The following is a 13,157-nucleotide window of genomic DNA, read 5'->3' as shown; positions in this document are numbered from 1 at the left end:
GCCAACATCTTTGTCAGATTTTTTTTCTGCAATACTGCAATACAATACAATTTATTTTATTGCATGTCATATCACTAATTTGGGATTTATTACTGCCTGAATTGTAGCGATCCAGTTGGCTTTAGTGACTGTGTGTAGTTTGTGTTCAGAACTGTGAAGGAGCGCATACACCTCTTTTTCATATTAGATTTTTTTTTTCTGGCCAAATTTACTAACATTCTATTTCAAATGGATACATTTTTAATTCAGAAACGAAAGCGGTCTGAGGATGAGCCCAGTACAAGCTCAAATACCAGTGCTGGTGTCACCAGAAAATACAAAGACAGATTTTTAGCATTTGGATTTACTTAGACAGGAGATGAAAGTCTACAGATTCCAATCTGCCTTGTTTGTGGTGAAAAATTAAGTAACGAATCACTTGTACCAAACAAGCTAAAAAGGCACTTAAAGACAAAACATGCTTATGCATATGAAAAACCACTACAATATTTTCAGCGTCTTCTTGCACAACAAAATAAATCTGCACAGAAAATGGTGAACCAAATGACCGTATCTGACAGAGCACTGGAAGCATCATACTTAGTTGCTGAGCTTGTTGCAAAAAAAATGAAACCGCATACAATTGCTGAAGAATTAATTTTACCAGCTTGTGAAACCATTGTAGAGACCATGTTGGGCAAAGATACAGCTGCTGAAATTCGCAAGGTGCCATTATCAAACAATACTATTCAAGGCGAATTGGTGACATGTCTGGAGATATTGAAGATAATGTGAAAAATAAATTGCTGGTTGCTAAGAAATTTGCTCTTCAGATTGACGAAAGCACTGATGTGACATCCAATGCCAATTTACTTGGCTTTGGCAGATTTGTGGACGGTACAGAGATCATTGAGCAGTTCTTATTTTGTAGGAAGCTGGCTGAAAAAAACACTGGAAATGATATTTTTACATCCGTAAATTCCTTTTTAGAGGAAACCGGTCTAAAGTGGACTAACTGTTGTGCGGTCTGCACTGACGGAGCTCCGGCAATGACTGGGCGCTTTAAAGGTTTTGTGGCCCTTGTAAAGAGGGAAAACCCAAATGTTATTACTACTCATTGCTTTCTGCACCGTGAGGCTCTTGTGTCCAAAACTGTTGGCCCAGAGTTAAAAACTGTTCTTGATGAAGTCATTAAAATGGTCAACTATATTAAAGCTAACCCATTAAAAACTAGGATTTTTGAAAGGCTCTGTGAAGCAAAAGACTCTCCCCATAGGACTGTTTTATTGCACAATGATGTAAGATGGCTTTCACGTGGACGAATTTTAAATCGTTTTTTGGAACTCAAGCATGAACTGCTGGAGTTCTTTTCTACTGAGAAACCGGCCTTTCAGGAAAAGATCAATGACAAGACCTGGTGCTTGAAATTAGCATACCTGTCTGATATATTTTTAAAATTCAACAATTTAAACACTAGCATGCAAGGTCCAAAAGAAAATTTAATAACATCTGCAGATAAGATTAAAGGTTTCTCTCGGAAACTACAGTCCTGGAAACAATCAGTGGCAAAGGGGGATCTCTGCAATTTTCCTTCAGTTGTTCAAATGGCTGCAGACACTTCTGACCACTCAGTTTTGGTTGACATTATTATGAACCATTTGTCATCTTTGGAAGCAGCAGTTCAGCATTATTTTCCTTCTTTATCCACTGAAGGTATTGAGTGGGTGATTGCTCCTTTTTCCAGCAGTTCTGTTGATAATGCACAAGAACTTACTCCTCAACAAAAGGATGAGCTTCTGGACTTGTCTTCAGACACCACTCTAAAGAAAAAGATAAAAGAATGCACCCTAACTCAATTCTGGCTTACTGTTCAAGATGAGTATCCCTCAATTTCTGACAAAGCCATTGATTTATTATTGCCATTTTCCACTTCATATTTGTGTGAGCAGGCATTTTCAGCTCTGAACACCATCAAGTCCAAAACTAGATCACGGCTCATTGATGTAGAAATGGAGTTACGGGTGTGTCTGTCAAAAATTAGGCCACGGTTACAAAAATTGTGTTCTTCCCATCAGGCCCAGCTTTCCCACTGATTCTTTAATCATATTTATGAAAAGCTCTAGCCCTCATTTTAAAGTGTATTCTAAAAGATGCACTCTATTGATTTTCTGTTTATTGACCTTATTTTTCTATCAATATGTAACGTGTCACATATATCTGAATATTTGGCGTGATGTGACGTGTCACGGAAATCTGAATGTTTGCCAAGATGTGTCACGACCTGGAAAAGGTTGGGAACCACTGGACTAGGTAATCAAATCTTTGCTTAGCTTAGTGACCTTGGGGCATGTTTACTAAATAGCGGGCAGAGGCAGCACACAGCAACTTTTCCTTTACTTAAAGCTTGCTGCAACCCGCATTGCATTGGTAATTAGGGATGCTCATTAGGATTCCGTGGAAATGCAATTTCCAAAATTCCGATCGGAAATTGCATTTCCGCATCGGAATGCGGAAATCGGTAATATAGGTGCGGTAGGCAGATTTCCGCCGGAAATTGCGGAAATTTTCACCGTCTTTAACATCGATTTTCTCAAAAACTATAAGGTCTTTTTAAAAACTTTTTTTCCATCTTGTTCACAAGATTCAGTTTAATAAACCCTTAATAATGTTAAATGCAGAAAATCTGCATTATCCGATATGCAGTAATTTCAAGCCAATCAGAAGACTCAGAATGAATAAACCAATCACAAAATGGGGATTTAGGCAGAAATTTCCGCATTCTCTGATTGGCTTATTCATTCTGCGTCTTCTGATTGGCTTAAAATTACCGCATATCGGATAATGCGGATTTTCTGCATTTTACATTACAGTAATAATCCGCCGACTTTAGCGGTTAATCGCAAAGCCCCTATAAGTCCTAGAAACACCAAATTTTCAGGGTTTGTTAAACCAAAAAAAAGTTTTTAAAAAGACCTTATAGTTTTTGAGAAAATCGATGTGAAAGTCAGCAAAAATTTCCACGATTCCCAGCAGAAATCCGCATAGGAATGCAGAAATTGGTATCGGAAAGCGGAATCGGTAGCAGTAGCAGTAATTCGCAATGGCAGAATGCGGATTTTCCGCGGAATCGGAAATTGGCATTTCCGACCATTCCTATCTGTAATGCCACTTTATTACTAAAGTACTCGTGTAGGACGCATTACCTGAGCTATGCACCGAGGTAACATGGGCCCATATGCAATTAACTTATTCTCCTGAGTTTTCTCTTAGGTAAACTATGGGTCAGTATATTGAATTTGTTTGTTGCATCTATTTGCATTAAAGCTCTTGTGTGTCATCCCGGGGTCATGCAACCTGCTGGGGCTTATTATCTATAAATGTTATTTTGGCCAACCAGCATTACATATATTCACTATTTGAATCCACTCCTACACCAGGACGCATGGCCTTGGTGTGATGATACAAAGTTCAATTTATGTTCCATTATCACATTAGGAAGATTTTAAGTGAGTTGAATTTTAATAGTATTGTATTGGTTCAGATATGTATATATATGTGGATATGTAACAAATATTGTATGGAAATTGTATGGGTGTTGCAATTGAGTGTTGTCCTCTGTATTTATTAATTTGTAGGCACAGTGAATGGCCTGATGAAGTGAAACGCGTTGCCTTGTGCTCAATACATTATTTTTCTTATTGTACCGTAAGTGAATTCTTGTATGAGGTAAGCCACCTCAATTTGTTTTAAAATGTTTTAATATTTTATACTCTCGCCCCCTCTCCTCCGTGTGTTGTTCACAGCCACACCCCTCCATCAAGGGTTGTTCCCCTCAGGCCTCCAGGCTTCTGGTTCTTCTTATGCCTAGGGCGACCTGTACAGATGGCGAGCTGTACCCGTTTGGAGGCGGTTATCCTGCTCAAGCGCAGTTTGGTGGTTGCTCTTCCAGCAACCCACCCTTGTGAGTACTGACTTCACTGAATTTCAAAAATCTTGCAATTATTAGTCATACTGCACCATCCGGGCTCCTGGTGTCTCTGTGTTTTTTCTAAGGTTTTCCTTATCCATTGCAATTTTCTCCTAGGTGATATTTTCTAACTTGTCAATAAAATGCCTGTTAGACCCCCAGCAAGCAAGAAAATACTCAAACTAATTTTCATAGTACTGTTTCACTTACTTTTTGATACTTTTACAACTGCAATGTGCTTGAAAGTTATTTTAAATGGAAGATGAAAATGTTTCTCCTGGGTGATAACGGAGGAGAAAAAGTTAATTGCATATAGGCCATAGTATATTATTGAGCAATGTGCATTACATAACTATCCTAAGTAAAGGTAAAATTGCCATGCACTGCCCACGCATGACAATTTTCATGCTGCTTAGTGAAAATGCCCATTTGACTGTAAAATTACTGTTTTATACTGTCAGTGTATATGTACACGAGCTTGCCTTGTTTGCCTTACTACAGCTGGAAAGTGTAAAAGGTTTCATCCAGCTTTATGGAACATTTTCTATTTCTGTTTTACATTGTGTTCCAGAGTCACATGTCACAATAGTGCTTAATGGAATCTGACACTGTTAATAAAATTAACCGCGGTTTGTGAATCTGTTGTTCCCTATCTATGCATTCATTATCTATAACGAGTTACACAGGGTGTGATTCTTGGAACACATAATTTGCGGATTGCTTCGAGAGATTCGTAGAGAAGATTTTATTTTTTCATCCACCCATTTTAATTTGTAATTGAGTGTTGATTCGTAGTGGTTTAGTTATTGAAATAAAGATTAGGAATGCATGTATTTATTTTAAGCTTTGAAATAAGACTGCAACATATAGTATGAGTATATTTTTTATAGCTTGTTTTTATTTTTTTTTATTTTTTTAAAGCAAAGCATAAACATGGTATTTATTTCACATGGTATATATGGTACCGATAATAAGAGTTACACAAAGCATTTCTATTGATGATGGAGAGATGACATCAAGATGACATTGGTACTTTCAGGCTGCTTTCACAGTGTGATGTTACAGGCGCACGTTAGAGCAGCCTGTAACGCAGCCCAACTCACAGTAATGAAAAATCAATGGGCTGTTCACAGTGCCCACGTTGCGTTACAGTGTAACACTGCACGTTCAATGAAAGTGCAGCATGTTATGCGTTATACGTGGTTTTAGCCGCATTAGACTGTTTGCACATGCACAGTAATGTTGGAGGAGTAGGGGAGAGTCCGCTGTTGTGCCTTGCCACATGGCTAATTAATATTCACTGCACTGTGTGATGTCACGTGTTTACTTCCTGGAGCGGCCGCTTTGTGCGACGATTGGTTGGCGGGACCACGTGATGCGGAGTGATCCGATCATGTGGTCTCCACAGTCTTTTGACGAATGTGCCGTTTTCGTTCTACCAGTATCGAACGAAAACGGCACACCAAGAGACGCATAACGCGTCTCTATGTAGCGTCCAACTTTAGCACCACCATGCGTTGCGTTAGTGGCACGTTATGCGAACTTAACGTCCCCTAAACCGCAACGTCTTGGTGTGAAAGAGCCCTCAGTGCAGACCATTTAGATACACACTAATTGCATATATCCAATATAATTTAAACAAAACCTGTAGGGTAAAAAAGTGCCCAATTTGAGTATTTAACAAAAACAATAACATTTTTATAGCACTTTTTTCCCAAAGGACTCAACGCACTTAGTCTCTCTCAGATTCAGTAATTGGTAGTAGGATGAAGTAAAAAAAATTATATTTCTGCAAATGCCAAACTGAACAGGTGGGTTTTCAGTCTGGATTTAAACACATCCAGATGTACTCTTGGGAGAGGCAAGCGGGTGGATCCTCCAGAGGCTTAGCGCATCCTCCATCACCCACCACTAGGCCATTCCAGTGCTGTACCCTCCGCAAAACCTTGCAAAGGGGCTTGGTTATGGTTCATGCATGCACAGTAGCATGGACCTGCTCAACCTTCAGCAAAAAAAGCCAAGCCCAATTGGGTACATGCTACTGCACAAACACAAGCCACCTGCGCAGTAACATGGACCCAATTAACTTTTTCCACCTAAGCCCAGTTGTGACAAAGTTTATGTCACAACTGCCCTGCCCCCCTGTATAATCTCTTACAGGCTTCACACATATTTTTCTTGAACCACCAGGGGCATTGCTAGCCTCTTGAACAAGGAGATGGAAAGCTCAGGCTTTTTAGAGAAAAATGACACAGCTATGAATATGTGAGCGCCTCTTAGATGATCTAAAAGGCGCTCATGTCCGTAGTTACTACGATTAAGGCAAATTTGTATTGACCTAAGGAAGCGGGCCAGCACCTGTGACATGTATTGTCTTTTGTGCATGAATAAAATACTCAAGCTTTGTCGCTTAAGGAGGTAAGATCTCTTTTCCTTCTTATATATACACACCTGATGCTAGATATACAGGACGCCTCCACCAAGTGTTAATTTAAATGAGTCATACCCTTAGGGGTTCCCTATTGAAAACCCTAGCATTTCCAGTAAGTCAAGGAGTGGGACTGACCAGAACCTGCTGAGCAGACCTGGAAAACCGAATGGAAGTGGTTATTTTCCTGTAGGCTCTTAAGGTAGTTGCAGATCTTTAAAACCCAACTTTGTAAGTATAAAATGTATACTCACTTATGTGCTTGGCTGAGAAGCCAATGGAGCAAAGCTACCACCTGTGGAATTATGACTAAATGCCTCTAAGTCAGAATCCCCCCTAAACGGGATGATACAGTGCCGAGGAGCCAAGGTTGGCCTGGGATAGCTGGGGCCCCTTCCTGCGGGGGGGACCTGGCGCGTAGAGCTGCTTGACTCGGGACTGGAGCGGGACTGGAGCGTGAATGGAAGCAGGCCACCTCTCTCCTAGAGCGCATCACATCTAAAATATAAATATTTATCATACCAACAACACACAAACAATACTGCTCCATTGGGCTCCTGGTCTCTCTCATCTAGATAGCTGAACGCGTTTATTCGACCTCCAGGAATCACACCAGAGTTCTATGAATATTGTGTCATTTTTTTACCATGACTTGAACTTTAACACATATAGGAATATCCTGTAGCCCAGATGTTCAATCCGGTGCCATTCTCTAGGGTAGTCTGTGGGTGGATGGAGTTCTCATGCAGCTTCCTGAAGAGAGGGACCTCTTTGAAGCGTCTCACATTGGGGTGTTTATTGTTTTCCTTTCACTGGCCATTTACTCTCTGTGTGTGAGGCCTTGCTCATTCCCTATACCCAGTGTGCTTTCCAGAAAAACTATACCTAAAAAGGGTTTCCATGCTGAACTTTTGTGCATGATTCACATTTTTGGTGATCATCATGACAGTTATGGCCACAGTTGCTCTGGGCAGGAGAGTCATGGTGGCTACACATGTTATGGATGGGAGAGACATGGTGGTCATACTTATTATGAGTGGGAGAGTCATGGTGACCACAATTTTTATGAGCAAGGGATTCATGGTGGCCACAATTGTTATGCATGTTAGAGTCATGGTGGCCACAGGTGTTATGGGCAGTAGAGTCATGTTGGCTGCAATGTTGTGAATGGGGGTCATGGTGGCCATGCCATTTATATCCTCCCTAGGTTGTGCATACACACACCCCTTGTGTGTGTATGCACCTTAAAGTGAACCTCCAGACTAAAAATCGACTCGGCAGCACTGAAAAGGCCTGGGGTTTCTTTAACAGTTTCACAGCATCAGAACTTTGTTTCTCTTATTCAAGCCTCATTTTTAGCTGCATAGAAGAAAACTGCCCGGGCATTTTTCCCCTGATGCTGTGCAAAGCATGATGGGATTTCTGATGTTTTTGTTCTCGTTCTGCTGTGTTGGTGCAATTTTTTCTTTTTATATTTTGAATTTGACATTTGAAGCCTAGCGCGTGCAGCTGGGAGGGGTTATCAGGACACAGGATAATTGGAACTGTGTCTCATGCTCCCTGTCACCTCCTTTCAACCAAAAAGATGGCTGCCCCCATGACAAAGATGGCAGCCCCCATGAATCGCAAACATTTGCCTGTTCTTTTAAAACAGGGTGTGTAAAGAATTATATTACCTATCTATTCTAATTAACATAACTAATGTAACTTAATGACAGTATGTTTGTTTAGGCTGAAGTTCCCCTTTAAGGACCCTCACAAACAACTTAATAAGGTTGAATTTGTCCCCAGCGACATGCTCGAGAACCTGAACTTACATTGGTATTTGCACTCGACCACACATTTGCAAACTATTGGGCTCATTCTGCAGGCCAGTATGACCTTTAAACTAACTAAGGCCTGCTGGGGTGGAATAGCCAATAGCAATAGAGTTCAATCGGGAGAATGAGTTTGTGTCAGAATTTCGGCATTCATGAAAGTACGTAGTACCAAACATTTTCAGGTGTGTTTGCATGTTCTTATTTCCTCAGATATATTTACCTTAAAGGAATCATCAGGCAAAGAATAGGAAATCCGATAAACTTACCTGTGGCTTTCTCCAGCCCCTTGCAGCTGTCTGTCCCACGCGCTGACAGCTCCGTGCACATTTATCGGCTTGAAGACGGGCTGATGCCTGAAACAGCATTAGGCCAGTGTCTGTCGCCATGTTTTGAGACACATTTTTCATGTGAAGTTTGGATCTTGGACTCTATACCCTCATGGACTCTTTATACAAGTTGGCCAGCAGGCATTTGATTGACCATGGGTGTCTTTGGCGCCTATCTACTGCGGGTTGCTGGTCCTTGTTGAACACAAAGTATATTTATGGAAACTGAAAAGCTTGAAGTTTTGCGACACACTACTGAGTGTGCTGATCTTTCTGCCTTACAAATTGTTGATTGCCACCTGGTGCTCTGGCGGCAGGATCGCACCTTAAATACGACTAGGGGAGTGTGGCCGGATACTACTACTTTGCTGTTCCAAAAGGTATCCAACTTATGGGGCATAATTTACTAAGGTTCTTTAGGCTTGGGGACAGTGAAGAGCATAACTGTTCCAGCTTATCTTGACTGCATATTTTTTAAATTAAGAATGATGCTAACATTTGTATAGCACTTTTCTCCTGTTGGACTCAAAGCACTCAAGAGCTGCAGCCACTAAGGGCACACTCAAGGGGCCACCCTGCAGTGTTAGGAAGTCTTGCCCAAGGACTTCTTACTGAATAGATACTGACCCTAGCCAGGATTCAAACCCTGGTCTCCCATGTCAAAGGCAGAGCCCTTAACCAGTACACTATCATATTTTTTAGCTCTTGACATAAAATTTTAATCAGAATCTAATCCTGTTACTGATTCTGATTAATGCTTGGTTCACGCTAAATCAGATTCCTGCCATGTATGGTAACAGCATATCCACTGACACAGTCCATAGCACGCACCCCTTATTCAGAGTCTTTTATTGTGTCCAACTTTTGTCCAGTGTCTGGAATTATCATATACCGCATGGTATTTCACAAGTACCCCCTGCTGTGAGCAGCATTAGCTCAAATACCCCTTAATGCATATACGTTTGTTAGGGGTACTTCATAAGTGTGAATAAATGCCTTTTAAAGTTGGTTCACAGTCACACTTGCAATAAAAACATACTCGTTTGGTACGCTTTTCTGGAGTGGACAAAAATCTATTCACACATTGCAATGTTAAAAGTATTGGCCACCTTAACTTGCAATCAAAAATGGTTCCATTTGATACGGTCTTGAAAACTGATTGGGGAGTCTGAACTTGGCACTTTTTTTTGCCAGAGAGCGTATCCCCTTGGAGGCAATGACAGCCAATGTACAAACATATGCCATGCAAAACCTTGCACCCAAATTGTATGCCAAAGCATATTGTTAAAACTTCCTGCTCATCCTCTCAGTGCCATCTTTGCAGACTTCCTGTTTATCGAGCAGGGCTACAAACATGACTACCAAGCGTTTTTTCAATGTGGAGGACGTGATATGGACTGTGCAGGAGCATCCAAAGCTCTATGACAAATGACATCCTGGGTACAGTGATCAGCACCATAATCCATTAACCATACCTTATTACATAATAAGCTAATTACATTTATAATTACATAGTTCATTATCCAGGCCTTATAAGTTTAAAATATTGCTTGGTACAGCACAACCATTCACACTTCCCATTCCATTCCTATTGGACCAAACAGAGCACAATACCATAGTAAATAAACCCATTAAAAAGTACACATTTGTGCCATACATTTAAAGAGAAACTGTGACCAAGGATCGAACTTCATCCCAATCATTAGCTGATACACCCTTTCCCATGAGAAATCTATTCCTTTTCTCAAACAGATCATCAGGGGGAATTATGGCTAATCTTGTGGTGAAACCCCTCCCCAAATGATCTCAGTGCCTTACCACACTGAGGTATTGACATCACACTGTGGGAGCCTTGTTGAATTGTGGGAAATAACAGCTGTTTACAGCTGTTTCCAACTGCCCAAAAAAGTAAGCAGCATCTCCTTCCAGTAACATCACCTGCCAGCAGTAAAAATGTCCCCATATGATAAATGTCAGAATGTAAAACAGGGAGAGGAAAGATTTTACAAAAACCCTGACTAAATCATTTATACATAATTATTGTAAAAATGAAGCACATTTTTTATTACATTATTTTCACTGGAGTTCCTCTTTAAATGAACTGGAAATCGGTGCTACAAATTTTTTTTTAAATGGTTACGTTGAGATCCATTGCAAGTATGAACTGGCCCGTAGAGAGTGTTTTATGCTTGTTATTACTAAAAATACATATTCAGGTTAGTTTTATACTGTATATGAATTATAAAATGTCTAATCTCTGAGGTACGCAATTCATCTGTTGTGAACCTAGGATGTACAGGCCTGCCCTTTGTGGAACTGCTATTTAGCTATATTAGTTTTAGTCCTGCCACATTATATACAAATGCTTGCAAACTGTAAGATGAAATAATCAGAGCTGAATAATAAAGCAATGCATAGTTTAGGCATATAGCTTCTGTTTTTAGGGGCTTCAAATGGTGTAAGGGACTTGTGGGCAGATGTCCAGTTCAGAATTGTAATCTCTGGTATCAGGAGGCTTATAGTCCCCTAGACAGATGAGTTTTCAAGAATCTTTATAGCGTGACAGCTGGATAGAAGTCTGAAATATATATACCAAGTGTAAAGTGAATATGTTAATATTTATCCTAACCATAAAATATAAATAGTAAGTAACACAGAGCTATTATTAGTTACCATATAATACATTTACAAGTATTCTCTTGTTTTCCTACAGCTGTACTGCCAGTTGTCATCCACCCACCTTAATTATTCTACGAGAATTTCATCCTACTACTAATTATTCCTTACAGTGATTATTACAGCAGGAAGACTAAGATATATAAATAGATAAAAATGCAGTGACAAAGGAAACATAAACAAAATAAACTCCATAGAATTATATATAGAACTATTCTAGTGTCTCATATTCATTATTTTTATTGTAATGTGTTACATTTAGACAGTGAAATATGAAAAGCATCCATATTGATGGGACATAAAACCTAGTTGATTCAGCTTCAAACAAGAAGAAATAATCATCTTTGAAGCTTGAGAGCACTATCTTGCTATCAACATTGTTTGCACAGCCGGATAAAAGCGGTTTGTTTCTGTTTACTTTTCAGGTGATCTGGAGCTGCATTCGACTACAATTTGACTGCTTAATTTGCCTACACAAAGTATTGAGGTTTTTTTTTTTTTAACTCTTGTAATGCAGAAAAAAAGAAAATAAACCCTGGCAAGTTATAAGTAGATACATATTTTGGACCCAAAGGTCCAGAAAAAAATCATTGTGGGGTTTAAATGAGCTAAACTTGTACAATCTCCATTTTTGTAGGTTTTCACATAAACATACTGTGAGAGAAACGAAGTGTCCATAAAAGAAGCATAAATTATGAATTCATTTGTAAAATTGATGTATGGAATTGATTTTTCACAGCCTACAAGACGTTTCCTAAGAGCCCAACTTCAATTTCTTTAAAGACGTGCCATATTTGATAACGCTCGCTTGAGCAATAGGATTTTGTAACGGCCACTACCGTACAAACAACCCTGTGTGAATGAGTGACAACAATGTCAATAATTGACTCATCCACAAAATGGCCCCCTCAGGTCTATGTAGTTATCAGCTCTGCCAGGACCACCAAGTTCCAAATGAGGACCCCCCCCAAGTAACCTCAATATCACATTAGTTCTGGTTGAACTCGATGGACGTATGTCTTTTTTCAACCAAAATAACTATGTAACTATGTGACTTAAGGTCCGTACACACGCCGGACTTTAGGCAACGACGGGTCCGTCGTTGCCTCCCGCTGGGTGGGCGTGCCAGCGACAGTCCGGCGTGTGTACGCTCTGTCGTCAGACTGATACGGCTGTTTCTGAGCGATCCGCCGGGCGGATCGCTCAGAAACAGCCGTATCAGTCTGACGACAGAGCGTACACACGCCGGACTGTCGCTGGCACGCCCACCCAGCGGGAGGCAACGACGGACCCGTCGTTGCCTAAAGTCCGGCGTGTGTACGGACCTTTAAGTGGACCTGAAATAACTGTGTGCAGTCAAAAGTAGTCCCAGTCACTATAAGTGGTCAAAATCTCTGTCAGTAATCGAAAGGCAGTGCAAAATTGGGGTCATATTGCAGACACATTTATAATGCTGAAAGAACACTGTGTGAAGTGCAGAACCAGCTACTCTGTCATTGGGACTTCAGTACCTGATATTTGTCATGTATGGTACCGTAGGACTACATTTTGGCTATCCCTTCTCCCAAGCGTATCTAAAATTGCCAAGGAAGACCTTTGAGAGGGTACTTTGACTACACATCTGAGGAACACTGTAGTAGAGCATGATTAGTAGTAGTACCTGTCATCAGCTAGGGAGTTACAAGTAGCCTCAGCATTCTTCATATGCATATTCACATGCATGGTAACTACTTTTCCAAAGAAGGCTCATTCTGTAAAAGCTGGAATTTCATTGCAAATGCAGTTATTTATTAGTCCTTTACTGCCAAATAGAAGTAACCTAGTCTGCCCTCTTCTGCCCTTTTTAATAGGACACAGACTCTACAATGTTCTTTTTTGTCCTTTTAGTCATTTGTCCTTTGAAATGGAATGTATTATTAGGTACATCTAAGAAAGGATCACATTGTAAAAATATTTATGTT

General features: G+C 40.2%; 1 protein-coding gene across 1 annotated transcript; it reads left to right on the top strand.

The window, feature by feature from the left end:
* Positions 1–746: 746 nt before the first annotated feature.
* LOC137544846 (SCAN domain-containing protein 3-like) lies at positions 747–2,072 on the top strand. The gene has a single exon (XM_068265938.1). The coding sequence runs from the start codon at positions 747–749 to the stop codon at positions 2,070–2,072; it is 1,326 nt and encodes a 441-aa protein (XP_068122039.1).
* The last annotated feature ends 11,085 nt before the right edge of the window (positions 2,073–13,157 follow it).

This window comes from Hyperolius riggenbachi, chromosome 2 (genome assembly GCF_040937935.1).
Source record: "Hyperolius riggenbachi isolate aHypRig1 chromosome 2, aHypRig1.pri, whole genome shotgun sequence".
NCBI classification, from domain to species: domain Eukaryota; kingdom Metazoa; phylum Chordata; class Amphibia; order Anura; family Hyperoliidae; genus Hyperolius; species Hyperolius riggenbachi.
Note: the sequence above shows the minus strand (reverse complement) of the source record. Positions and strands in the feature narration are given on the sequence as shown.

Bases quoted from the DNA above. Each gene is read 5' to 3' on its own strand.
- LOC137544846 (XM_068265938.1), top strand. From the start codon at position 747: ATGTCTGGAGATATTGAAGATAATGTGAAAAATAAATTGCTGGTTGCT.